We start from the raw sequence: 25,099 nt of genomic DNA, 5'->3' as shown, positions 1-25,099 counted from the left end.
CCATATTAGGGTGAGCACTTCCTGGCTTGGAGCAGCCCCGCAGCAACCTGTGAGCAGCACGCAATGTGTTGTTACACAAACAGTCAAAACACGGTCACATCTGACAAACCTGCACTGCTGCCTGAGCCTTTCCATGAGGAACCTTCCCTTGGCAGGGGGAAAAAAAAAAAAAAAAAAAAAAAGGCAGAAAAATGTGAATCTCGGTTCTCCCGGGCTTTGGGAGAATCACAGCAAAAAGCCCAGAACCAGCAGATCCCCCATTATCCCTGTGTTGGGGGTGTCAGGGTGATGCACCATAAGGCCCCCCCACACTGCACTGTGCAGCTCTGCAGTGCTCCCGGCTCCCTCCAGCTGTGTGCAGCTGCTTCGTGCCGTGCTGCCGGCACAGGGTGCAGCCCCAGGAGCACAAGGGCCTGTAAAAGTTGCTTGAAAGAAAAAGAATCTCGGGTTGATCACAGTGTCAGCCAGCTATGTGAGTGCTGGAAGCTCTGCCCTGCCTTCCTAACGGCAGCTTATTCCTTCCCCAATGCTGTCAACCATTGTTACTGATTGTTAATAGCATTAATATTTCCATCACTTAATTTATTTTATTAATCCCATTCAGGTTTACCATTGCAGCATATGAACTGTAAATAGCAATAATAATGCCATCAAGGTTAATATCGCCGATGCTGAAGGGTATTATGCAAAGCACCGCGCGCTGCAAACCCGTGAGCTGGGGGGGTTAAACAAAGGTCTCGTGCAGATTTACAGAGCGGCGCTATCTGGGGAAGAGGTGAAGATTTAATACCAGGAGCCTCCTTTAAATTTCCCATAATGTCCCTTTCTATCCCCCGACTGTAAAAATATCGCCAGAGAACGTTCTTAAGGAACGGCGTTTTTATCTTAAATTATTAAAATGTCTAATGGTGGCTCCAGCTCCCTCCTAACAGCACAGGCACTGCAAACGGGCAATTTGTCAGCGCTCAGAGCACAGCACGGGGGGGGGGGATGTCACACACAGCAGGACGTAAAGGTCTGTCCGGGGCGAACAGAGTCCCCTCTGGTCCCAGTGGCACAGAGCACGGCCACCTCCCGCAGAGACTGTGGGCGAAAGTTTTCCGGCCATGAAAAGGTCAAAATACCTCCATGTCAAAGCGGCACTGGCACTGGTGGAAACCCGATGGTGAAGTGAGGGGATGTGGCACTGTGATGGGCTGGGATGGTGGGAGCAGCAGGGATGGCACAAGTACCTGCCTTGCAAATAACACTGGGGGAAGGGGAGGGAAACTCAGAATGAAAGTGGAAATCCTACAGAAATGCAGGGAGAACGCTGCAGGCCCTCATACAGAGGGCACCGAACGCAGCACTTTGGGGAATTCTGCATCAAGGCTCCATTTGCACCTCAGGGATGGATTTCTTAATGCTACAGCCTGCGTCAGCTTCCTGCGCCTGGACAGGGTGATTTAGCATTCACACCACTTTATTTGGGAGGAATCTGTAAAAGAGTTGGGGCTGTAAAATACCTTTCTGCTCATTTTTCATTGCTGCAGCGGCTGTTAAAGGCACCGCTCACAGGGAGAACGCTTCGTCCTGCCGAGGGAAGCGGCCCGCCGGCACGGCCCTCCTTCCTTTGTTACATCTGCCTCGCCTTCCTCCAGGAATTAAATTAGATATACAGGGGGAAAAAAAAGAGAGAGGAGAGGGGGGAGAGGGAGGGCAGGAGCGGGAGGGAGAGAGGGAGGAAAAAAAACGGTGCAGGCAGGCAGGAATATATTTCCTATGTCTGGGTAAGGGGAAGGATCCGAGGTAATTGCTTGCTTTTCTCATTGTTCTCAGCTGCCAAGCCGAGATTCATAGAGTGCCTGCAAAGATCGCTCTCTTTTTTCTTTTCCTTCTAATCCTTCACTCCCCCCCTCCCCACCACCAGACCCCCAGCCCCGACCCCTCCCCTTCACGGTGCTTATTCCACCCCAGGAAAAAAAAGAAAAAGAAAGAATGAAAAAAAAAAAAAAAAAAAAAAAGTAATTTGTCTGCTTTATTTATGATGCAATGAAGGTATGCTGAACGCATCGGGATAACCTGACACTGGTCAAACTATCTGTCAGCAGAGAAGAACTGCCTTCATACTCCAGCGAGTGCATAATTTAACCATTGCTCCTCCGCGGGGCAGTGCGGGGCCATCCATCCATGGGAGCGCTTCTGTCACCGCGCAAACCCGGCCTGCTGCACCCCAGCTAAACCCGGAGTCTGACGTGTTTTCAATCAACCCTTTATCTCCTCATTTTCGCCAGTCATACACAGATTGTCTGCATGTAATAAAACTTCTGCCTGGGAAAATATGAAACCGTTTGAGATATTCATAGGAAAGCCGGGTCCCAAAACAAGATGGAACGCACAAATCTGCCAGCGATGAAACCAATTCGGGATGGATTTAGGACCCTGAGAGATGCAGACAATTGGAGGAAGCAGCAGTGCTGCGGGTCGGAACGTGGGGGTAATCCTGCACTGCAGCCCATGGAGACCCGGAGGAGGAGGGAGTGGGAAAACTGCAGCAAAAATATTGGCAGTGCAAACCACAGATTGAAAAAAAAAAAAAAAAAAAAGCTAAAATTACCCACAGCAGGGCTTAAAAAAATAACAACAAATAAACCATCTATGGAAGCCCCGCTGTAACAGGATGGAGCAAACAGGGGGAAGGCAGCACGGGTCACACCCCACCATTTCACAATGGCCACAACAGCGCGGTGCCCAGTGCCACATCCACCAGGTCCTGCCGCCCCCCCACGGCCCCACTGGCTGCTCCAGACCTGGATCTGGGACCAACAGAGTTTAAACAACTCAGTTTTTCGCTTTGCCATAAAACACAGCACTGAGGATCCGGCCCAACCCTCCGCTCCTGTGCCGCGAACCCCTCTGGGCAGCATTTCCTGAATACGGCGGATTGGAGCACACTGAAAATATTCCAATGGTTAATAAATGACAGAACAAAATATGGAAAAAAAGATTTTGAAATATAATGCACTGCGTGCAATAGGGATCAGAAAAGGAACTCCAGGAAATAAGGGGCTTGATGAATAGGTTCTGCTTATGATCCTATTTATTTCTGATGCACACCAGCGTTTGCCTTTGCAATGTAAGGAAGCAGAATGAGATTTTATGAATGAGAACAGCTACAGCACAGGGACCGCGGGCAGTGAGGGGCAGCCAGGCTGTGCCCTGCACCCAGGGACGGCCGCTCAGAGCCCACTGCCCAGCCCGGGCCCCAGTTCTGCCTGCTGGGCCCATCTGCTGAGAAATGGGCATTCAGAATTGATCCCCATTTTTCATTTCAAGATTACTTAGGAGTCAGCCCTTGCAGTCACACCGCGGACTCTCTCATGACTAAAATACATGTTAAGATAAGAACAAACGTATTTGGCAGAACAAAAAAAAAACCAAAGATATATTTTGAATATGAGGAATCCATTTAGGAAAGAGCAGATCCTGCAGCAGATCCATCTAACGAGGCACAACGCTGTTTGTGCTGTGGCTCTGGGAATTCCACTGCTGCTCACATGGATGAACGTACCTACATCTGCTACACCAAAACTGCCCTGCAGTAATCAGTGCAGTTAGAAACAATCCCCTTTGCTTTCTTGTTCCCCTCTATTTTTTCCCTACAGAACGAAGAAACAACATGAAATTGTGATGAGCCCACAGCTCTTGTTAATCCACAACCATTTTAAAACACAAAAGCACAGATAAGGATAGATTCATCAAGGTTTAACAGCGCTGTAAAATTGCCACTCAGAATTAGTTAAAACAATTTAAATTTGCTGTGAAAAAGCCACTGTGAGACTGAACAGTCCTGAGTCTGCTTTTAACTTGAGCTGAATTCTTCAGGCTGCCACAAACAGGCAGTAATACCTGAGACACCGTGCAGGAGCCCAAACACCACCATCACCATAACGGGCAGGTTGCTGGATCTCCTCAAACCCAGAGTGAAAGCCAGCCCGAATAAAACCACAGGCCTTCCCTCTAAGCAGCACAACACCGGTCAGCACTGATGGCAGCGTGCTGTGCTGTGCTGTGCTGTGCTGTGCTGTGGCTGTAGTTGTGTCTGTCCACAGGGCTGACCCCAGAGTGCTCTGGCTGCAGCCGTGGCCCCACCTGGCCCAGCCCGGAGCACTGCCCACATTAAAACAGAGCGCAGCGCCCCAGCTGTGCTGTCACCATCATCCTCCCATCCCTCCTCATCACAGAGCGAAGGCACCTTGTGCTGATGTAAGGGGATTTGCTGCAAATCATTTTACTTTAATAAGTGACACACAGCAAATGGAAACCTGCTCTGCAAAATAAAAGAATTTCTGTTTCCATTTTGAAATGCTTGGATTTTAAAAGAAAAGGAGGACACGTTTTCAGAGAAAAATAAATGAAAAGAGAGAATAGAGCGAGTAGCAAAGGGAAACTTGAAGAGCAGCGCGACAGCCCTCATTAGCGATGGAGAACGGCTTGGGTCGCCGTTCTGGCAGCGCCCCGGGGGGTGTCCGCGTGCGCGGCGCTGCCGTCGCCAAACCCAACGACACGGCGCGGCCGGAGCGCACCGCGGGACGCTTCAGCCTTTGCCGCTTTACGGACGGGGAGAATCGCACGGTGTCCGCGGGGCGGCTCTAACGGGGCGGCTGTACCGGGGCCGCTGCCCGCTCCCATGGGGACACCGCGGCTCCCCCGCCCGCCGGGACCCCCCCGCCCCGCCCCCGCTCTCCCGTCCCGCCGGGTCCCGCGGGGCGCAGCGCGGCTCCGGTCCGTGGTGACCGAGCGCCCCCTGCAGGCAGCGCCCCGCTCCGCCCCGCCCCGCCCCGCGCCGCGGCGCTGACCCCGAGCCCGGCCGCCCCCAGCTCGGCTCCCGGGGCGCTCGGCCTCAGACGGCGCGACGAGCTGCGGGGGGCAGGAAGCGCAGGGCGGTGTTTTCGGACGTTACTGATAAATAACTCCCCCCATGGATGGTTGCCTTGGAAACGATGCGTTTGGCCTGTGAGGGGAGCCTGAAAATTTGGTTTGGGATCGTCAGAAACGTGCAGGAGGCGGCTCTGGGGAGCGGGTACCAACGGATGGACACGGAAACATCCCTCCCGAGTCCGACGGGAGGCGCAGCCACCGCTTGTGCACAGACGGTGCCGACTGAACCCAGACCGCGTCCAGGATCTCTAATAATTAAACAAACGACCAGGGGGAAAAAACGCAACAAAAGGGCAAGTGAGGGTGATGTGCCAGCACGGCAGAGTAACCAAACACCTCCCAGCAAAACACGGCCACGAGAGCGTGACCGAGTAACAGCGCTGAGCGGCACCGCCCCAGCGGGGAACGGCAGCACGAGCAGCCCCCGGTCAGCACAGATCCAACAACAACGCACTGCGCGCTGGTACAGCCCCACGTGCTCACACTCACACTCACACTCACCCCATCTTCCCTTTCCACAACTGTCCCGGTGCCTGGGACCATCTTTCTTCTACGTTTTTTTTAATTCCTTTTCCCAGAAGGGAAAGTATTTGTATTACAGGCTATGAAAGCAGTCCAACATGCAAGCACATTTAATTTGGAAAATGTGTGCCTAAATGCCACTTGTTATGGGATTAGTTAACAGCTGCACGGCTGCTACTGGGAGAGGATTTTTTCCAGAAGAAAAAAAAAACAAAAGGAAAAGAAAGAAAAGGACTGAACTGAGAATTGAACTGAACTGAGAATTGAACTGAACTGAGAATTGATACGTGCCATGTCCAGCTTCCCCTCAGCGCTTCCAAGCGACATCCAGCTCTCAGCTCTATGGGGCTGTCCTCACTCCACTGTCAGCTGAAGCTCTGCACGTCCATTAACTCCTGTCGAGTTGTTCTGCACAGAGCAGGAGCCGTCGGCGCAGGAAGGCACCAGGCGTGCAATACAGCACAGCACGGCTCAGCCCCACACGGCCCTTGGGAGCAGCCAGGTTCCAGGCACCTCCCTGCCAACAGCATGGCACAGACACGCTATAAATGAGTCATTAAAAATACCACCCTGTCCTGAGTGCCCTACAGTGTCCTCAATTGATAAGTGCTACTCGTGAAGGAGAATCTCACCATTCACACATCAGGCAGATGAGGCACACCCACGAGTCTCTGTGTCATCCATACAGCCACCACCTCCCTACACGACTGCTGACACGTTCCCATGCAGGTACAAGCAGCATCAGGGCTGCAGTGCACCTCCTCCAAAGTGCCTCCCACCAACATCACACCCTTGGTCCCTCCAGTAGCAGCCCTTCTCCTCCTGGCTGGGAGACCCAAGACAGCACACTGGCCTAAGCCATTGGGATTGAGCCCAGGCTCTCAAGATGGGGCCCAGCACAGGAGCAACTCTGGAGTGAGCGGTCCCAGAAGCTCCCCAAGCTGTGCTTGGGGGAGGCCCAGCAGGAAGCTCCGGGTGTTTTTTCTTTGCCCCAGCCTGGTTGTAGTCCTGCTGTGGCTGCCCTGGTTCCATGGCACACATGGTGACGCAGGGCAGTGCCACCTAATGCTGCGGGTGCTCCCATGATGTGTATAGCAGCAAAGAGACAGACACAGCCACACAGTATGGCAGGAAATCTCTCTTTGGCTGTTCCTTTTGGATACTGTATGCTGACTGCTTTCGTGTCATACACACAAATATGATCACGCTGTGCTGACAGACACTCTGCAATTACAGGGACAAAGACGGATGCTGTACACAGGTTTTCTGCAGGAAATGATACCCCACAGTGGGGTGGGGGTCACCAGGAGCGAGCTCCTCCAGGCCCCGTTCCTGTTGCACCACGCTGCCATCCCGAGTGGTGCACAGCAGCATCCCCTGTCAGAGCTCTTGCTCTCCTCTCCTTACAGGTCCAAGGGACCCTGCGGTGTCACTGCAGAGCCCACATGTGGAGGGAGGACCACATTGTCACACACATCCCCTGCAAGGACCCCCAGCACCAGAAGTCTCATACTTGCCCTGCAGCACTGCCAGCACTTCAGGTGGAGAGCAATGTGCAGAAGCAAGCTGCAATCCCCTTCATTCTGTCCTTAAAGGGTCCGGGCTGGGTGCGCTCAGTTTTTCACAGTGCTAAAGCAGAACGCTCCCTTTCCAGCATTCTCTGCTAAAATTCTAAAATTAACCAAAGAAAAACTGTTTCCAAAGCTCAAGTGCCGTATCTCCAGCACAGTGTGAGGAAGCCTCCTTACATTTGCAGGCATTTAAAACTGGGGCCACTTTAAGAGAAACTCACATCGTGTATGCTCTGTCAGCTCAGAAATGAGAGGCATTTACCCTCCAGGCAATCAAAAGGACCTGTCAAACCACGCCAAGAGGAGCATGGAGCTCCCAGTGCCAACCTCCAGTCCCACAGACACTGCTGGGACATTCCCTGCACGGCTCACACAGTGCTCACAGGACATGGTTATTTCCACACCTTAATCTTACATTGAAACTACAGCCCCATTACATAAATAAATAAGAAAAATTCTTCACAACAAATTCAAAAGTTTGTACCGTTAAAAGATTATGTCTGGCTTGTATTTGTGCCAGTGTTCTTATTAAATGATGTAACTTACGCATGCATTTAAGAAGAGCCCCCCCCAGGCTGAGCCACTTCCATGTCCCAAAGCAGCACTGAGTTCACCTCTGTGCATGGCACTGCAAAGGGGTGAGGAGGCAACGGGGACTGTGGGGAAAGGACACGCAGGGCACAGCACAGGAGGGGGTCAGGGTCCCCTCCCCTCCTGCCTGCACAAAGCAAACCCCAGCTGCTAACCGTGCAGAGCGAGAGCTGTGTGCTGAAATCTGGGCATGTTTAAAAATATATCCTCAAACATCTTGCTGCGTGAAGGCATGGCAGAGTCCACCTCACACAGCAACCTTCAAGGTAAAATTAATTATTAAATGGTAAAGCCAGGATGCGGAATGAGTGCTATCAATATTTTAATACTTTCACTGCTAATTTCGTTCTCTCTTCATAATCTGCTTTCTGAAAAGGCAACAGAGCAACGGGAGCATCAGCAACCAGCTCCCAGCCTCGGTGGGGTCAGTGTCTGCAGCAGAGCACAGAAGTTTTGCTACATACATTAACTACATTGTATATTTTATATGCCCCCTCCCTGCAGACACCCAGGGTCTGGCCAGGGGGGCTCTGAGCACTGATGGAGCTGTGGGTGTCCCTCTTCATTGCAGGGAGTGCGGCCAGGTGGCCTTTAGAGGTCCCTTCCAATGCAAACCATCCTGTGGTTCTAGGATTCTCTCCATTCGGTGCAGCCTGGACAAGCCGAAAGGTCGGACACCCATAAACTCATGCTGAAAACCGCCTGCATTTGGGGTTTGGCTTCCAGGACGTGGCAGGGAACATCACCCTCCCGGGGCAGCACGAAGCACAGCAGCGGCTCTGCTTTGCACCAGCACCAAAACGCAGACGCACAGCTCCATGAGCATCCACACACCTGAGCACAGATGCACACCGGGGAGCAGCTGAGCGTTGTGGGGCCGAACCCACACTGAGCAGGAACCGGGCATCCCCACTGCCAGGCAAGGAACACGCGCTGCCACTGTATTTACTCATTATTAGTCTAATGAGGCTGTTTCCCGGGAGTTTAATTACCATAATAGAGACAATTCCTTTCTTAACCCTCTTTACAGCTTAGAACAGAAAGAGCCCATGAAGGGGCAGCGTGGAACACAGGCGCCGGCCGGGAGATGTCATGTTGGAAGCTGCTGGAGCAGAAAGGGAGCGGAGCACGGCACGGGCCGACAGCGCTGCGGGGAGCGGGGCGGATCGCGGCCCTTTGAAACACAACTCCTCGTCATTTTCCATTTACTGTTTACTAATGAAATTAAATATGGCAAAGGATTTCTTTCTTCCTTACTTTCTCCTCCTACACTACACTGATTGCGCATTTTTTTAGAGTTAAATCAACATATTTTCCATTCCGTATTCAGCAAGAAATCAGAAAATTAAATGCTTTTCTTTTTTTCCTGGTGCTGCTAAGAAATGTTTCCACGGTGTTGCCATAACACACGCAGAGATTCACTGCACGGCTTTGTGTGTCTGCTGCTCCATGAAGACAAACCAGATGGCATTAAGGCAGCTCTGCTTGGCAGGGTCAGCTCCCCCTCGCAGGCCGGGATCCCGGCTCTACAGGGCAGACAGCAACACAAACCTCCCTCGCACATGGATAAAAACATAAGCACAAGTCGCTCTTCAAAACAGCGTTTTGGGATAGTGGCAGGTTTCTGAAGGCAGCGCTGGGTCGGCTGTGTGATCCCAGCGGGGCAGTGCAACCAAACCCAGAGATCTGCTGTGAGGTATTGCAGAAATGGGAACTGATAAAAGGTGGAGGGAAAGGGACAGTAAGGATGAAAAGGAGCAGATCTAAAAGGAGAAAAGAGGCAGCCAATGGAGAAAGCAGCACAGAGCTGGACTGAATGAACCAGAAGTCTCTCTTAGCCTGCTTCATTCATTCTTAGGTTCCTCGGACAACATACTGTGAAACCAATTTCTACAAAGGGGGTCTACAGAAAAGTGCAGAATGACCGTAAGCCAGGGCCCACGATCCAAAACAACACAAATCTGTGCCTGGCTGTCCTCTAATCCACCACCTCAGTGTGCAGGGCTGCGTTTCCCTTGGCTCCTGTGCAATCCCTGCACCAATACCTGGACACTGCCCGGTCCCGAGCCGGGGACAGCCCAGTGCCGCCGGATTCACTTGGGCACACGGTGTCTGCGGTGCCCCGTGGTGCGGAGCGAACTCAACAACTCCCCTGCAGGGCTCAGCACTAAGCGTGGGAGCCCCGTACGAGCAGGACTGTGCCGACTGGGCACGTGCCGATAGAACTCCCGCAGCCCTCAGCAAATCCAGCCATAAAACAAACGCGCCGGTAAAACCCAGCACGCCTGGCTCCACGTGCGCCTTCCTCCCTCGGTAACGGCTCCCGAGCGCACGGACCGAACTGCCCCGAGAGGAGCGATCCGCGACCCCGCACCGCCCGCACAGCGCCAGGGGGCAGCCGCGTCCCGCAGCGAGGGGCGGAGCGGAGCTGCCCGCGTCTCTGAGGCCGTTTGGAGCCCAAATAAGTGCCGGGATGGGGCTCGCAGGTGTTCATCGATTGCCCCGGGCGGCGGGAGGATGCTTGGTTTGGGGCTTGATTGGGCTTTTTTCACTTTCTTATTCAGTCGCAGAGCTGCGGCAGAAATACACGTGCAATCCACGTGTAACACTTTGGAAAATGAAAGGCAGCACATACAGGGCAGGTGGGCAGAGGAGAGAAGGTCTGACAGTCTCGCTAGTAAATTTTACCTACTTCTCTCACACCATCGATATTAGGAAGAAAGCAGAAGAACTCTTCCAAGCCCAGGCTCCCCCAAACCCCTGCGTGGCACCCAGCAGCACCGCCACATTCCCACAGAGCAGCAGCCCTCAGTCAGGGGACGCTCCTTTGCCACCAAGCGGACACAGCAACGGGTCACATGGATAAAGCAACATCTAGAAACTCACAGCATCGAGCTGAGCAGCACATTGTGTGCCAAGCTTTCAAAGTTATCTCCGAGGTAAACAACCTAACACCGGCCTCCAAGCTGACACATGCCTGCTCGGCTCCACGGGACTCTGCCTTCATCCCAGCTCCTCATCCCCTGCCCTCACCATGGGCACGACCCTGCTGGTCCCCGTGCAGGACCACCAAACCCACCCCCACTGCCTCAGGGCAGTGCTACCACATGGCACAGAGGGGGAAAGGGGCATCGATCACTGTGTACCATTTTGAAAAGGGGATAAAAAAAAAAACAAAAACAAGAAGGGGGAAATAGACAAAGAGACTCAATCGAACCACAAAGTGGCAGAGGAGGGAAAACAGGTGGAATATGGCAGTTGTTTCCCAAACCCTGGCTAAGTGGGGGGATCAAAATGGGGGAGGCACCAAGAGAGGAGCAGGGATGAAAGGGTGCGGTGGTGAGAAACAGAAGGGTACGTAAGTCTGAAGATGGGTAGAAAGAACAAGGAGAGGAGATGAGAATGGAAACCTCTGATGTTGGCAGGAAATGTTGTGATTCTGAAGATGAAACAACTCACAGGGAAAGAAATTGGGGGAAAATACCCCTGTGTATTGCACGTGGGGAACCCGAGCAGCAAACCAAGTGCAGGGGAGCGGCCAGACGGCACGAGGGAATGGATCGCACAGTGCCCTCTGAAGGATCCACTGCGGAAATAACATCCCTTCATCGCACCAGCACCGTTCAAAGAGCGCTCCAGCTGCAGCTGCAGATGTGGTTTAAAAACCCGAAGAGGAGGCCAGTTCCCCCTCGGCCAGACTATATATTCTATGGCCATAATATTATTGCCATAAAGGGAATAGGAAAGATGGGGCACGAGGGATACTTAAAACTTCCAAACTCATTTGAGACAAATAACAGGGGACACGCCAGGAGTTTAGGAAAAGAAACATGACGGCTTCTTACTTATCTCTGAAATTATGACAGCAGTGTTTATCGGCTGTGTTTCCACTGTCCCCTGGCAGCCTATGGGCTGCATTCCTTTGGCCCGCCGCCAGCGCAAGGAAAAAACACCGTGGAGAGGGAAGGAATACATTGAGCAGAAAAAAGCTGCATTCCTTCCAACCTTTCTGCAGCTTCTTAAAAAAATACAAAAAGCCTCCTTCAAACTGCTCAGTGCCGTACCAATTTCCTGTGTAGACCTGAATATTAGTGTATGTTTTTCTGTGTCTCCTAAGTTTCCCAAGTTACCTAATGCACGCTCAGCATGGAGCATTTTTAAATGAGTTAGTCTTTATTGAATTATGATTTCCAGCAGTCACTAATAACAAAATTCAAATTGCTCCAGCAGACGAGGATTTTGAGAATGCTGAGAAGAAACTGAGTTTTTAAGAGAATCTCGAAGAGCCACCCACGGCTTGTGTATAGTAACCGTGAGCCTCTTGATGGAATACTTCAAATAGTTAATTAGATTTACTGGAAAAAAGAAAAAAAAGGAAAAAAAACCCTCAGTCATTAAGAGTTACCACTCTGGGAGACGCTTGATAAAGGATTGTTACTGCTGTACCCACGGCTTCGTCAAAAGTGAAGCTAAAAAAACCCACTTTTTTAATCCAGTTTCAGGTTTCCCTCGCACTGTCCCTGCAGTCGGTGTGATGCAATTAGTAACACATCCAAGGGGGAAAAGGGAACTTTTATTCCATTAGGACTTTTTTTTTTTTTTTAACCTCAGGAATTCCTCCAGGCTGCTAAAAAAGGTGTTTTTTCAAGCAAGGAATAATAGGGACACTTAGATGCTGTGTGCAGTCACCATCCACGAGGCTGAGAACCACAGATCACCTGCAAACTGAATTTGTTCTATTTTGTTAACCATTTATTTTGTCTTTACTGGCTGTTCAAAGGGAAGTGCGATAATCCCACTGTTCCTCACTTGCTCAGCAGGGAGTTTAATCTAATAAAGCTATTACAGCAGAATGGATTAAAGCAACGTGAAGCATTAGTAATTTGAGGAGCAGTTAAAGAATGTTAACGCTGAGACACTGCGCGTATTCTCCTAAAAACATTATCGCAGAGATGAAAGTAGAGCTTCTACTCAATGTGTCATTTTTCAGGCTCAGAATTTAATTCTTTCAGTCTCCTCAACCAGATGTTTATAGTGCAGAGCAAGATGCTGCCCATTATTTTAGAACTGCTGAAACCAGAGGCCAACCGGAGCGGGTGTGCATCGCTTTAGCCCAACTTTTGATTAATCCTCTGCTATAACAATATCTTTTTTATTAGAAGACATGTGACCAGACCATCTGACAGGACAGGGCAGGCAAAGCCCCGTGCTGGGCTGGGCCGGGGGCAGCTGTGGCACAGATCTGATAGGCAGCAGCCAGCCCACAGCAGGGGCTGGGATTAGGTGATCTTTAAGGTCCCTTCCACCAAAGCCATTCTATGATCCTGTGATCTGCCGCTGATCACAGCAGATCTATGTTCCTGATCTACATCTATTCCAGAACTGTATCGATATTCCTGACCAGCAGGAATGTCAGTCCCAGGGGGTGCCATGTGGGATTGACCCCAAAGACCTGCAGTGGGACTCGGCTGTGGCTCACGTGAAGGATCAGGCCCACGTGCCTAATCACAGACTGGAAACTGCTCCCCAGAGGGCACAGGGACACATCTGGGGAGACCTCACATCGTGGCCACGCCAGGACACACAGGGCAGCCTGCAGCAATGGAACCCCCGGCCAAGTCACCAGCACCACATTAACCAGCACTCACTCAAAATTCCCCTTCTGACTTTCTTCACTTCCTGTCAAATAAACATTTAACCCAGCTACAAGGAGTTAATACAAGGAACGGCACTGGCAGCAGGAATTTTTTCTAGGAACTTTTGGGGAAACACAAGAACTGGACCTGAAGCAAGAAAATAGCTGGCAGCTTAAATACAGGAGAAAGGGAAAGAAAAAAATCTATTGCCTGTCCATAATGCAAGTTCCTCCACTTAATTCGGTCACTGGTTAATTTGTTTCTTTGTTTAATATGATAGAAACCCCAGGGATCAAATCATTCATATTGAAATTATATTAGTACTTTATTTTTGTCATTTCTGATTGCTCTGAGCAAGCATTATTGGATAGTTTGATCACTGGATACAGAAAGTTACCATTTAATTAATATGAAAGGTGCCTAAATTTTGAATAATATTGAAGAAAAAAGCCTTAGGATGTGGCAGGAGACTCACATGCATTATTAACTCCTACTGCTGCATTGACTGTCAGCTTTTGGGTGCACTCTGAGATGTCGGATTTAATCTGCAAAGCCTTACATTGTTCAGAAATGCCCATTTCTCACCAGGCACAGCCACACGATGGAGGTGCTCTGTGTGCTGCTGCAGATGTTGTGTAACAGGGCTGCCAGAGGTTCTGTGCCCACTGGGACTGCACCGGTACCTCTTCACAGGCACAGTCTTGGCTTCAAGGGCCAATCACCAATGACAATTAAACAGTAAGTTTAAAACAGATCATTCCATGAAGGTTATTGATAGTTTGAGAATCATCAAATCATTCAGGTTGGAGAAGACCTCTACAAACCCCAATTCCCACCCCAGCCCACCCCACCGTGTCCATAGCCACATCTCTGCAGCTCTGGGACACCCCTGGGGACAGTGGTCCCACCACCACCAGGCAGCCCCTGCTGCTGCCTGACTGTCCTGTGGGAGAAGACATTGTCCCTAATATGCAACCTGAGACTCTCCCGGTACAACTTGAGGCCGTCACCTCTCATCCTATCAGTTACCTGAGAGAAGAAACCAACCCACCTCACCACAACTTCCCCCAGCCCTGGGGTGGCAGCATGGCCACCCTTGTACAGAGCCGAGCCTCCCGTAGCACTGCCAGAGCTCCATGCCCTGCTCCCAGCACCACAAGGGACACCACTGGCATTGGTGCTTACTCCTCAATGCAGCACCATGGGAAAAGTATCCAGGTATTTCAAACAGGCCTGTAAAGTACTTTACCTAAGCCAGGTGCCTTTCATTTGTCATCCACTATCTGTGAATGCCTTATACCATCCGTGCAGTCTACCTGCTTCCGCCACCTTCATGGTTTACAGACACTGTTTACTTGGCTCGTCCCCTCTGTGGCAAAAAGCCACCAGAACAGCGTGCTCTGACAGCAAACAGAAGTTGATGCTGTCTGCCCATTTTATTTGTCTCTCTTGTTTTGTGATATATTCACAATGGCGATATGTTTGGCTTCCTTGTAGGCCTGGCATGAACAGTCCCTTTCATTAAAAGCATTAATTATTTCAACTTTAACGCCTACCAAGGCTTTGAAAGTACAAAATGCTGCAGGCTATGAGGGACAAAAAATAAGGATACTGTTAAAAACATGTATTATAAACGGTTCCTTAAACCCTGGTGTGGTATCCTTTTATCATCCCCCGTGCCAAGGTTAGTAGGTTATTAACCTGCACCCCGGGGGAGATGGGATGCACATCAATTATACCAATTGAATAGACAAATGAAAATCAAATTAAAAATTTAACACGCACAACCATAATTACAGCACAGCGCTTCCAACAGGAACTTCATCTGAGGAATGAAACATAGAAATGCTCAACTTTAGCTGCAATCCACAGCAGCAGGAAAAAGTACCCACAAGTTGGAGACCTGATGGCACAGGAGGGATGGCACTGTGCTCCCCTTGCCGTGCAGTGCTCACTGTGCAAACTGCAACTGGGTTTGCACTGACTTGCAGAACATGAAGTGTGACAAAGCCCTGAGCTCCTGTCCTATCGCTGCCTGCAACATCCATGAGGGAGAACAGCACCTCCTGAATTTCATCTGCTACACAGCAAGTCTCAGCATTGCTGTTAAACCTGAGACAGGGAAACGTGCTTAGATTTTAAACTGCACAGTTCTGCTCCTCTGGGTGCTGTGCCCGGTGTCACCTTTGTGCCTAAGAGAAAAGAGCTTCTACCAGAAGAAGTCTTTCCCATGCCTGCCCCCTGCTAAGAATTTTTGATTGCAATTTTATACCAAGACACAAAAATATTTAGCTCATTTAAGTAATTAGGTGTGCTTCTGTTGTGTAATTACATGTATTAACATCGACATATTTAAACAACTAAACAGTTGCAGCCCATCTGCCTTCCATGCTACTTGTCACCACAGCAATGTTCCCATTGTGCAAGGGTCCCAAATGTCCACGGGGCTGGGTCCTCCCCTGCCACCACAATGGGAATTGGATGGGCACTGACAGGAGACTTCAGTGCCTGCAGGAAAGGGCAGGGAACAGAGAGTGGGCTGCAAAGAGCAAGGAGAGGACAGCCAAGACCTTAAGAGAAGCTGCAGTGATGCAAACAGGTTTATTCTCTGTTTGCCTGTCTGACAGAATGCAAGAACAGCCCTGACCCAAAGTGCCGGCATCCTGAGACTAACAGCTGGCAGCTACAGACCTACAGACAGCTGAACATCTGTCTTCAAGCAAGTGATCCATTTTGAGGTTGCAGAAACCAAAACCTCTCCAGGAGCTGCACCAATGAGCACCTCAAGGATTCCCACAGAGGCTCAGGAGTACAACAGAAATTGCGTGGCTCCTGCAGACAACAATCAGGGCTTTACCCAGTAAGGCAGAACCCCAGCTACACCTGAGCACCTTGCTACTCAATGAAACACCAAGCAGGGCCAAGCATGAGATAGCAGGAGTCAGTAAGTAACCACAGCACAAGAATAGAAAGGGATTTGGGTGGATCTTCCCACTGCCAACAAAGAGTCTATGTACGATGTTCTCTTAAGATTTCAATACTTGTGAGACCAAATGCTTGTCCCTTTGACATTTTCACATATCATCATTCATCTGAGCACCATGCAGTTGCTGTCGACAATGACTGAAAATGGTATTTCTGCATGAAAAAGCAGAGCCAGAGAAAAATATGACAAAATCAAACCCTCCCCTCCCTTGCACAGACATGGCAAAGCCTCTGCCAGCAACGTCCCGTGGTCTGGCAGCAGCAGGACCCACAGTAGTGCCAGCCCACAGGCACAGTGCTGCCTGCACGGCTCAGCACAGAGCCAGCTGCATGGCAATGGCTCCAATTATCTTAACACCAAAGTTTGGGAAGAAGCAGAAGGCTCTGCTGCTCTCTGCGGGTTTGCCTGTACCTTCAGCACTTCATCATTTGGAAGCAGAGGACAATTACTCAGAAACAAACACGGAAGGAAGGCAGCACAGCGATGGAGCTGTGCCATTTTAATGCTATTTCTGTCTATATAAAATCTTCTGTAATTTGTTTACGACTCCCAGATTCAACAATAGTGTGCAAATGCAAACCCATTTATGTTAATGTCCCCTCTCACTCAGATCAGATTCTGAATAAAGATTAGGTAAATACTCTGTTTGAAAATATACAAGATGAGAACTAGTTGGGGAGGGAGCAAGAGAACCTCCAAATGCACCATCCTATCAACCACATTATTTTTTTTTTACTTAATAACTTAAGTGTACTGTTAGTGAAATTACAACCTGCTTGTGACACAATAAATTTACAACAAAATTCATTCCATAAATTATTCAATTTGCTGACTGCAACTACAGTGAGAAATATCACCACGAGCAGATGATTAGCATGTGAAAGGAAAGCCATCTCTAGACTGAAACAATCACTGTCACACCTCCATTTGAAGATGCCTGGTGGAGTTTTGTAAAATTACCATTAAGAATACACATTTAAGGCTTTGTAGTTTCTATAAAAGCGTTAAGTATTTGATTTACATTAGATTCATTTGTTCTTTCTTCAACTGTCTCTTTTTCCTACAAACCATAAACGTTTCAATAAATGCTGGCTCAATCAAGTGTGCATTAAAACAAAAGAATTTAAGCTCAGTAAAAGTGATGAATCAGAACTAGAAGTGAACCTTTCCCTCCCTGCCCTCCACCTGCCACACAGCTGCTGCAGCAGGAGGAACAGGCGGACTTCATAGCAGAGATGTGCAAAACTGGCATGTCCCACATGGCCACACACTCATCAAGAGAGAGACCAGGGCCTGAACCACCAGCATGGAGGCTTTAAGCCTACAGGAAAGTGGAAGACTTTCTCACCTTGACAAAGAGAGAGCTGGTGAGGAACGTTCCCATGCAATACCGTATCTTCAACCAGATACACAGCAGAGCTCTCAACAGGCAGAACTTGGTATCTCACAAGTTAACCTGAGCCCATTTCTTCTGGCTATCCACAGAATAAAAGTTTCAGCAACATTTCAGCACATCACTTCACAATCACTATCACAATCAGCAGTCTTCCAAACGACTAACAGGAGGGTAACACCACAAAATGCAAAGATGCTGAAGCTCCGCCAGCATGCACTGCAAGCATGAACAAAATCAATGGGGACACTTTACCAGGCTGCTGAGATGGTTTTCCCAGCTGAGCCAAACAGCCACTAGCAAATAACCAAGTTTTAAATAGCAGTTGGTGAACTGACCACAGTTATACATCCCATGCACCATTACAGCATAACGTTAACATCAATTCTTCATAGCAGCCCCTTAAAAATATTCACATATAATTAGAAAAAGAGTTAAACCTTCTTCTACTACTGTCCTTGTATACTTATTGTCTTTCATCCCAAGATGGGGGAGTAATTGCTCTGAATTGCCTTACCTCTCTGCCGAGCAGCCCACATCACAGCCAGCTGGGAGAGCTAATGGACGAGTTGTAAGCAGCGTGTTCAGGTGACCTGGATGAGTTCTGCAACTCCTCCATCCAGCCCTGTGAAATGTAGACATCTTGCCGTTAGAAGCATTTAAATGGCTACCAGCATCTTCACCTACTGCTGGGTTTCCCAGCTGGAGAAATTCAAGGAGTTTGTGTAAAGAATTTGTTTATCTGGAAGGGAGGAGGGAGGACTCTTCTTGCACTGGGCATCAAAGCACTATAGCACTACATTTTTAGACAGTAATTTTTAAAATAAATCCACCAGCAGTTTCCAGGTGAATCAAAACTCACTGCCATAACAAAATTTCACTTGCACTGATGTGAGTGCTTAATAATAACAGCTACAATTTTAAAGCCAAATGGTGACATTAATCACTTCCTCATCAACTGCTCAACCTGAACTAATAAAGGAAAAAAGAAAAAAAAAAAAAAAAAGGTGTTCTAGAAGCAGCGACCACAGGGTAAAAAAAGCTTTTTGTTCCTTTACCCAGAAACTTTGTTGGCTCTACATAAGATTGCACATCCACTGACAAATGGCTTTATCTTCTCTTACGCTGAGTTAATTATCAGCACTCAGACATGTTCCCTAACTCCTTCTCAAAGTCTCTCCCATCTGAAAGCAGTAACTTACATTATTCATAAGGATAATCACAAATATGCAGAGAGCTATAGACATGTAATGGAGAGGCTGACTTGTATCCGATCCAAATTCCATGTGCTTCATGGAGCTTACGACTCTCCCATAAATTCTGCTGCATGGGCATGGCTCCATCCCCAGCCTCTGCACAGTCCCACAGCAGTGGCAACTTGGGAGAAAGCTGTCATGCTCCTCCATCACGTTTTATTTCTTTTGAATGGTAGAAACCCAATAGATGCATTCTGCCATCTTCTCAAGGGTTCTCCAGTTGGATCTACCTGTCCTTGCACGTTGCCTGCTGCCCATACACAAGGCACAAGTGGCACCTGCACCCCTAAAAGGGATTCTGGAAGTTATGTGAAATATAGTGCAAGAGCACAAGGAAAGCAAAACATGACTGTTGTTGGCAGTGTCTCCATGAAAAAGCCAAGGAAAGTCAGCGCCCTGCTTAGCACTGACTGCTGGGCTGCTTCTTCAACTCCAGTGGTGAAAAGAAACCTCTTCCTCATCTGCATTGCATGGAGCACATGGGCCAGCAGAGCCCCGTGCCCATTGCTGCAGGCTCTGATTGCTGGGCAGACACCTGGGGGTGAAATCAGCTGAACACACCTGGAACTGCCACGGCTCCATGGAGTGCCAGCAGGGGAGTGTTAAAGGGCAACAGGTAGGAGAGCAGGGACCAAAGGGGCCACCCTGAAGGTCACGAGCTTTCTCATGGCAGGGGCTGTGCACTCCTGCATGACTGGAAACATCTCCATCCTTGGGGATATCATTATTAAATACCAGTAATAAAGCAACAGATTAAGAAGATAGAGGTATTTCTAAATACCTCAAATTCAAGACCAAAAAACCTTCCTTCTATTAAACCTCAAACCCGTCCCGAGCAGATTCTTGTCATCAGATGCGTTCTAATAGGGAAGAAAGAGATGACACGTTCATAGCCACAGTAACCAGTAATAACTGTGTAACTTCAGCAGAAGACAGAATCATGGAGACATTAATAAGTGATGAGATCACAAAACATCTGGAGAAACGCGAGCTGATATAAAAGTAGCCAGCAGAGTCTTACAAAAGGGTAAATCTTGTTTGACAAATCTGCTGGAATTTTTTACAGAGGTAATGCAGACTCCAGACAGGAAGAAAACACTGGACATAATCTGTTTGGATTTTAAAAGGTTATTTGACACATCGCAGCCCACAGACTGGGTGATTAAAGCACCACCAGTCAAAAAAATGCACCAACTCAGAGCGCATAAATACAATTAAGGCAGTTAGCAGCTTGGTAGCGTTACCAGTGAGAAATGGGGCATGTTTTGTTCTATGTGTGAGAGGTGGAGAGGAAGACATCACAGCACAAGCAACCAACATCGTACCATCGTGTGGGGAACACAGAACAACGTACTGCAAAATGGCCATGATACTCATTTTGACTATTCAGTGAATGGCAGTAATGGAAAGGAAATGCACGGAGCTCTTTAGATTTTAGTAAACCAACGTTTTACTGTTATTTCATTTCCCTCAAACCTTTACCATCTACATAGTTGTATCTCTGACAATAAAAGGAGACAATAATCTGCCCAAAATTGAGTTCTGACACACCTGTGTACCACAATTCTGAGAGGTCCAAAACTGTAGGGTTTCTCCCTCCTTAGGGAGTTTCTCCCTCCTGTAGGGTTTCTCCCTCCCCCATCTTGGGATCTGCCTCAATGCTCTGGTCCCTGATCCAGGAAACAGCCACCCATGTGCATCGTTAGCAGGCAGCCCATCGCCATGGGCAGACCCAAGACCGGCTGCTCCACCATAGGCACGTGTCTTGCTTGGCTGGTGTGTGCAGCATGGCCCAGGGCTGGCGGAGCGGCACTTCTGGCAGGCAGCTGCAGGGGAAAGCTAATGCAGAATTCATCCTCGGACATAACACATAAATCTTGATCCCATTTTCTGCTTCTCAGCCGCAACATATTGATCTGATTACTCTTTGGGACAAAACATGGGAAAAAGACAAGTTCTTCCTATGTAAAAATAAATTATTCAATGTAGATGTCCAAACAAATACACACATATAGAGCAATACTTTCATTCTGCAAAGCATTTGGCCATCTCTAGAGATAAGGAACACGTATGAAATCAAGCCTCTGTTTCTCACACTACTCCATGTTAATACTGTCATTAATAGCAGTGATCTCGGCTCAGGTGCCCACAAGGGCTGGGTTCCAGTGCCCAGCCTGGCCAGGAGGATGCTGCCAGGGCATCCCGTGAAGATGCTGTCAGGGCATTCTGGGACAAGTTTCTCCTGAGCTGAGACTTTCGGTGCAGCCATAGTGCAGGAGAGCAGAGGAACTGCATAAACAAACGCCTAAATTAATAAATAAATGCACCAGGGCTTGTTTTCAAACACAGCCCACAGTGCAGCAGGCTGCTGAGGCAGCAGCACAGGCTTGAATTTCAATTTTTATTTATTATTTTGCTGTGCTCCCTGTATTTTTCTTACAGCATAGAGAAGGGAAAAGGCAATTTTCAAAAGTTTATAACTCAGCTCCACTGCAATGAAATGTCATTTGGGAGACAGAAAACTGGGAACAGGAGGACATTTATGGCAAGCCTCCATTGCTGGTGCTTTTTCTTTTCTTTACAAATGTCTGCAGAAAACATCACGAGAATTAAAGCTTACAGGGAAAAAAAAAACAAAAAAAAAAAAAGTTTCCAAAATGCCACAGTGGACAGAATGTGTAAAGGTGTAAAGGGATCTCAGTGAGCACACGAGCCTCTGTCCTGTCACTGAGCAGCAACCTCCCAAAAGCTGAAAGTCTGCAGCAGCCGGACTCACAATCAGCCACACTGGCTCCAGCTCTGTTCCCATCCTCACCCCCATCCCAATCCTCACCCACATCCACATCTACGTATAAAACCACCCAGCACCACCCCCACAGCACAGATGCTGCACAGAAGTCACCAGTGCTGTCACAAGAATCAGGCAGGGTGCAAAGCAGGAAGCAAATGCACCAAAACAAGAATGTACGTGGTGACACACGAAGCAGGAGGTGCACGTGGAGCGTAGCATCTTTCCAGGCCACAACAGGGTCTCAAAATAATCCCTACAGAGGCTTTCTCTGTAAAAAGCACAGTCAGTGAAAAGTTACACTAATTTAAACAAAATTAATAAAGAAATGTTCTGCTTCTTTTTATCATCTTTCTACCTCTCATCATTTATCATGCAAATTAAATTGCAGTAATAGGAAATGTAAAGAAAACAAACTCCACAGTATATTGAAACCTCTATCCAGCAAGAGATAAGGGTGAATATTAGAAGGAAAGGTGCAGAAAATTAGCTGTCCATACAATAACTGGGAGGGAAACTGTTTTATTTAGCCTGGAGGGATTTTTGTTGCCAACTGACTAAATTAAAATCCAGTCTATTATACCCAGTATCATACCAGAAAACGCCTTTTCCTTGCACTTTTAGATAAATTTTCATTGATCTCATTTTATGCATGATTACATTTTTAATGAGATGTACAATATTTCCAGGCTCATTCTCTGTGCCTTCCCTCTCTGCTGCCTGTGTTCCCCGTGCCCCCTCCCACGGCGAACGCTCCCTGCCTGTTGGATTAACGCTTCTGATAAATTGCCAGACCAGAGAGGAGCATTACCGAGATGAAATAAATTACTTCCATCTTTTGCAGCTCCAAAGTCGTAAAGTAACCTTAAAAATGCCCGATGTCTAATTATGCCACCTTGCAATTCCTTCCCAAAGCAATCATTTTATCTGGTGTAATGATTTTATTTGTTATCGGTAACCCCGCCATACACACACGCTGCTCGAAGGAGTCACCTTCCTCGCAGCAGCACCGACCACAACAACCAGCGCTCTCCTGGAACCCGGAGCTCTGCGGCAAATAAAGGAGTTTTTAAAGGCAAAGAACAAAGCAGGTGAGCAGCCACGAGCTGGCCTGCCGCCAGAGCATGGGGATCTTGACTTTAAAATATTAGGCAATAATTGATTTTCAGCATTGAAAACTTGGCTCATTCCCAGAACTGTTAAACTTTACTTTCTTCCTTTGACTATTTTTGGTAGAGTCACTCCCTTTAAAACAAAGGGGGAAATTGCAGGGGCACAACACATGAAAACGCTCTGCTTCCAGCCCACCATTAACTCCTGGCATTTTATTTCCAAACCTGGTTTGAGGGCAGATTGTGGATGGGATTATTTGTCCAGTGGCAGGCAGAGGTCAGAAGCCCCGTACAGCCACAGGTGATGACTGGGAATGCAGCAAGAAGGGAAGGGTGGGTATTAGGGGAAATTTCTTCTCTGAAAGCACAGCTGGGCAGCAGCACAGGTTGTGCAGGGAGTGGTGGGGTCACCGTTCCTGGGGGTGTCCCGGAACCACACAGATGTTGTTCTCTGAGGGATGAGGCTATGGGCACGGTAGGGTGGGCTGGATCTGTTCATCATAAAGGACTTTTCTAGTCTTTCTTTTCCAACTTTAATGTTTCTGTAATCCTACAAGGGGAAGGCACAATGGAGCAGTTTCAGCTCAAACCGAAGGCATCAGGGAGATGGCAGAAATGAGGATGAGTAAAACATCCTGCAAACAGTCAGAGGAAAGAAACTTCAATGTAAATCCACATTTCATTTAGAATTTACCACTGTCCAGCACTGCCAAAGCAGGGTTACTTCCAGCAGAAGGCTCCCGGCACACTGACACAATGGGCAATGCAGATCTTGCCAGATGCATAAGGCCATGAAGCGAAGTGCTTTCCTGCCCTCCCAAACAGACGAATGGGATCACTGCATTACCCATGGAAAAATGACTGGTACAAAACCAGCATCACTATAGGCATCAGAAAATGGGAGCCTGAAAACAGAGCCAGAGTGTGAGAATAAAAGTTAAGGTTCTAGAAAGGCTAATAATGCTGGGAGAGGGAATATTTATCAGAGGGCAAAATCTGACTCTCCATATGTACCCCAGTTTCTATGAAGCTGTAGCTGTGAAGGACGGGCAATGGGGTTTTCAGGCGTAAGTGACAGGACTTTGTGATGGGCCGAAATTTTAAAACTGTAGAACTTCCACTCTACCAGGCTCTACCAGGGAGCCATTACAACGAGGCACTGCAGCTCAGCTGCTGCAACACACAAGCAGGCAGAGGCAGCCACAGCCACACATCGGGACGTTCAGTAGATGAAGCAGATGGTGGACAGGAGTCGGACCGGCAAAGAACCATCACATGGAGCCTGAACAGGCTGCACATCCATGGGCAGAGCTCAGACAGCGGGCAGCAGAACTGCAAACCTGCAGCCAGAATGTGCTTCTTACAGGCAGCTCAGACCCATCGCAAAGCAGTAAGAGCAGAGCAACAGAGTTAACATTTTAAATACAGAAACCTGCACATTCATGTGGCTTCCACATGCGCCCAACATGTCCATACACTATTTACACTCCTTCTGGCTGCCTGCATTTCATATGTGGCTTTTTAAACAAAATATTGTAAAACCTAAACACAATTTCTCTGCTTTAACTGCTACATGTGGTCCTGTATGAAATTTAAATCATTGAACCACCACTGCTTCTTCTAAATATTGAGGTTTGTGACAAAACTTTGTATGGGAGTCATGTGCCATTGGATTAAATGCTGGGCCCTTCTGTCCCAGGACCCACGATGGTGGGGCCAGCAGCGGTGCCCAGGGACGTGAGCCCTGTGCCAGCAGCCAGGTAGGACCCTGCACAAAGAGCATTTCAAGGTGGCTCTACCCAAAAATGCATCTCTGGGCACCGCTGCTTGTAGCAAACATCCGAGTGCAATCCACACAGGGAGCAGGGCTGTTTTCAAAATAATCCCAGACATTTGGCAGGAAAATTACCAGAGCTGCTGGTAGACTGCACGTACATTTTAACACACAAAAGCAATTACTGCCTTCATTTAAATGGGTCTCCAAATGGACCCTGTTCATCTGCAGGGAAGTCAGAGGGCTTGAAGAAGTTTATGCCTAGGGATGCAAATGTCAGGGCAGGTTGGGGCGAGCCCAGTCCCACACACCCATCCCAGCTTGTGTCTCCTTTGACACAGGCACAACCAACTCCCGCACCCTATTATTGCTGCTACTGCTTTATTAAAATGCATAAAGCAGCCAGAAGCAAAGACACCAATAAATTCTTCTGTAAAAGCAGAAATGTTTTTTTCAAATGGCTCCCTTAACACCAATAATCACAGCTCTCTTATGTGTACTTGACTCTGGTTAACCTTTTTCTGGCACTTTTTAACTTCTCCGAGTCAGG

General features: G+C 48.5%; 1 protein-coding gene across 10 annotated transcripts in view; it reads right to left on the bottom strand.

The window, feature by feature from the left end:
- LOC146760598 (uncharacterized) overlaps nt 1–25,099 on the bottom strand; it is a 343,150-nt gene that overhangs the window by 288,293 nt on the left and 29,758 nt on the right. For 8 of the 10 annotated variants that reach the window (XR_014947594.1, XR_014947593.1, XR_014947596.1 and 5 more), the window contains exon 2: nt 18,137–18,244. Coding sequence is in view for 4 of the 10 variants with exons in the window: in XM_085551280.1 (XP_085407406.1) it covers nt 18,158–18,244 (87 nt within the window). In the remaining 6 variants the exon portion in view is untranslated. The other 2 variants (XM_085551279.1, XM_085551278.1) reach the window with 2 other exon arrangements.

The sequence above is a fragment of the Coturnix japonica genome, chromosome 6, assembly GCF_054131305.1.
Source record: "Coturnix japonica strain WE chromosome 6, WE-NBRP24, whole genome shotgun sequence".
Classification (NCBI taxonomy): Eukaryota; Metazoa; Chordata; class Aves; order Galliformes; family Phasianidae; genus Coturnix; species Coturnix japonica.
This window is presented reverse-complemented; position numbering and strand designations above follow the sequence as displayed.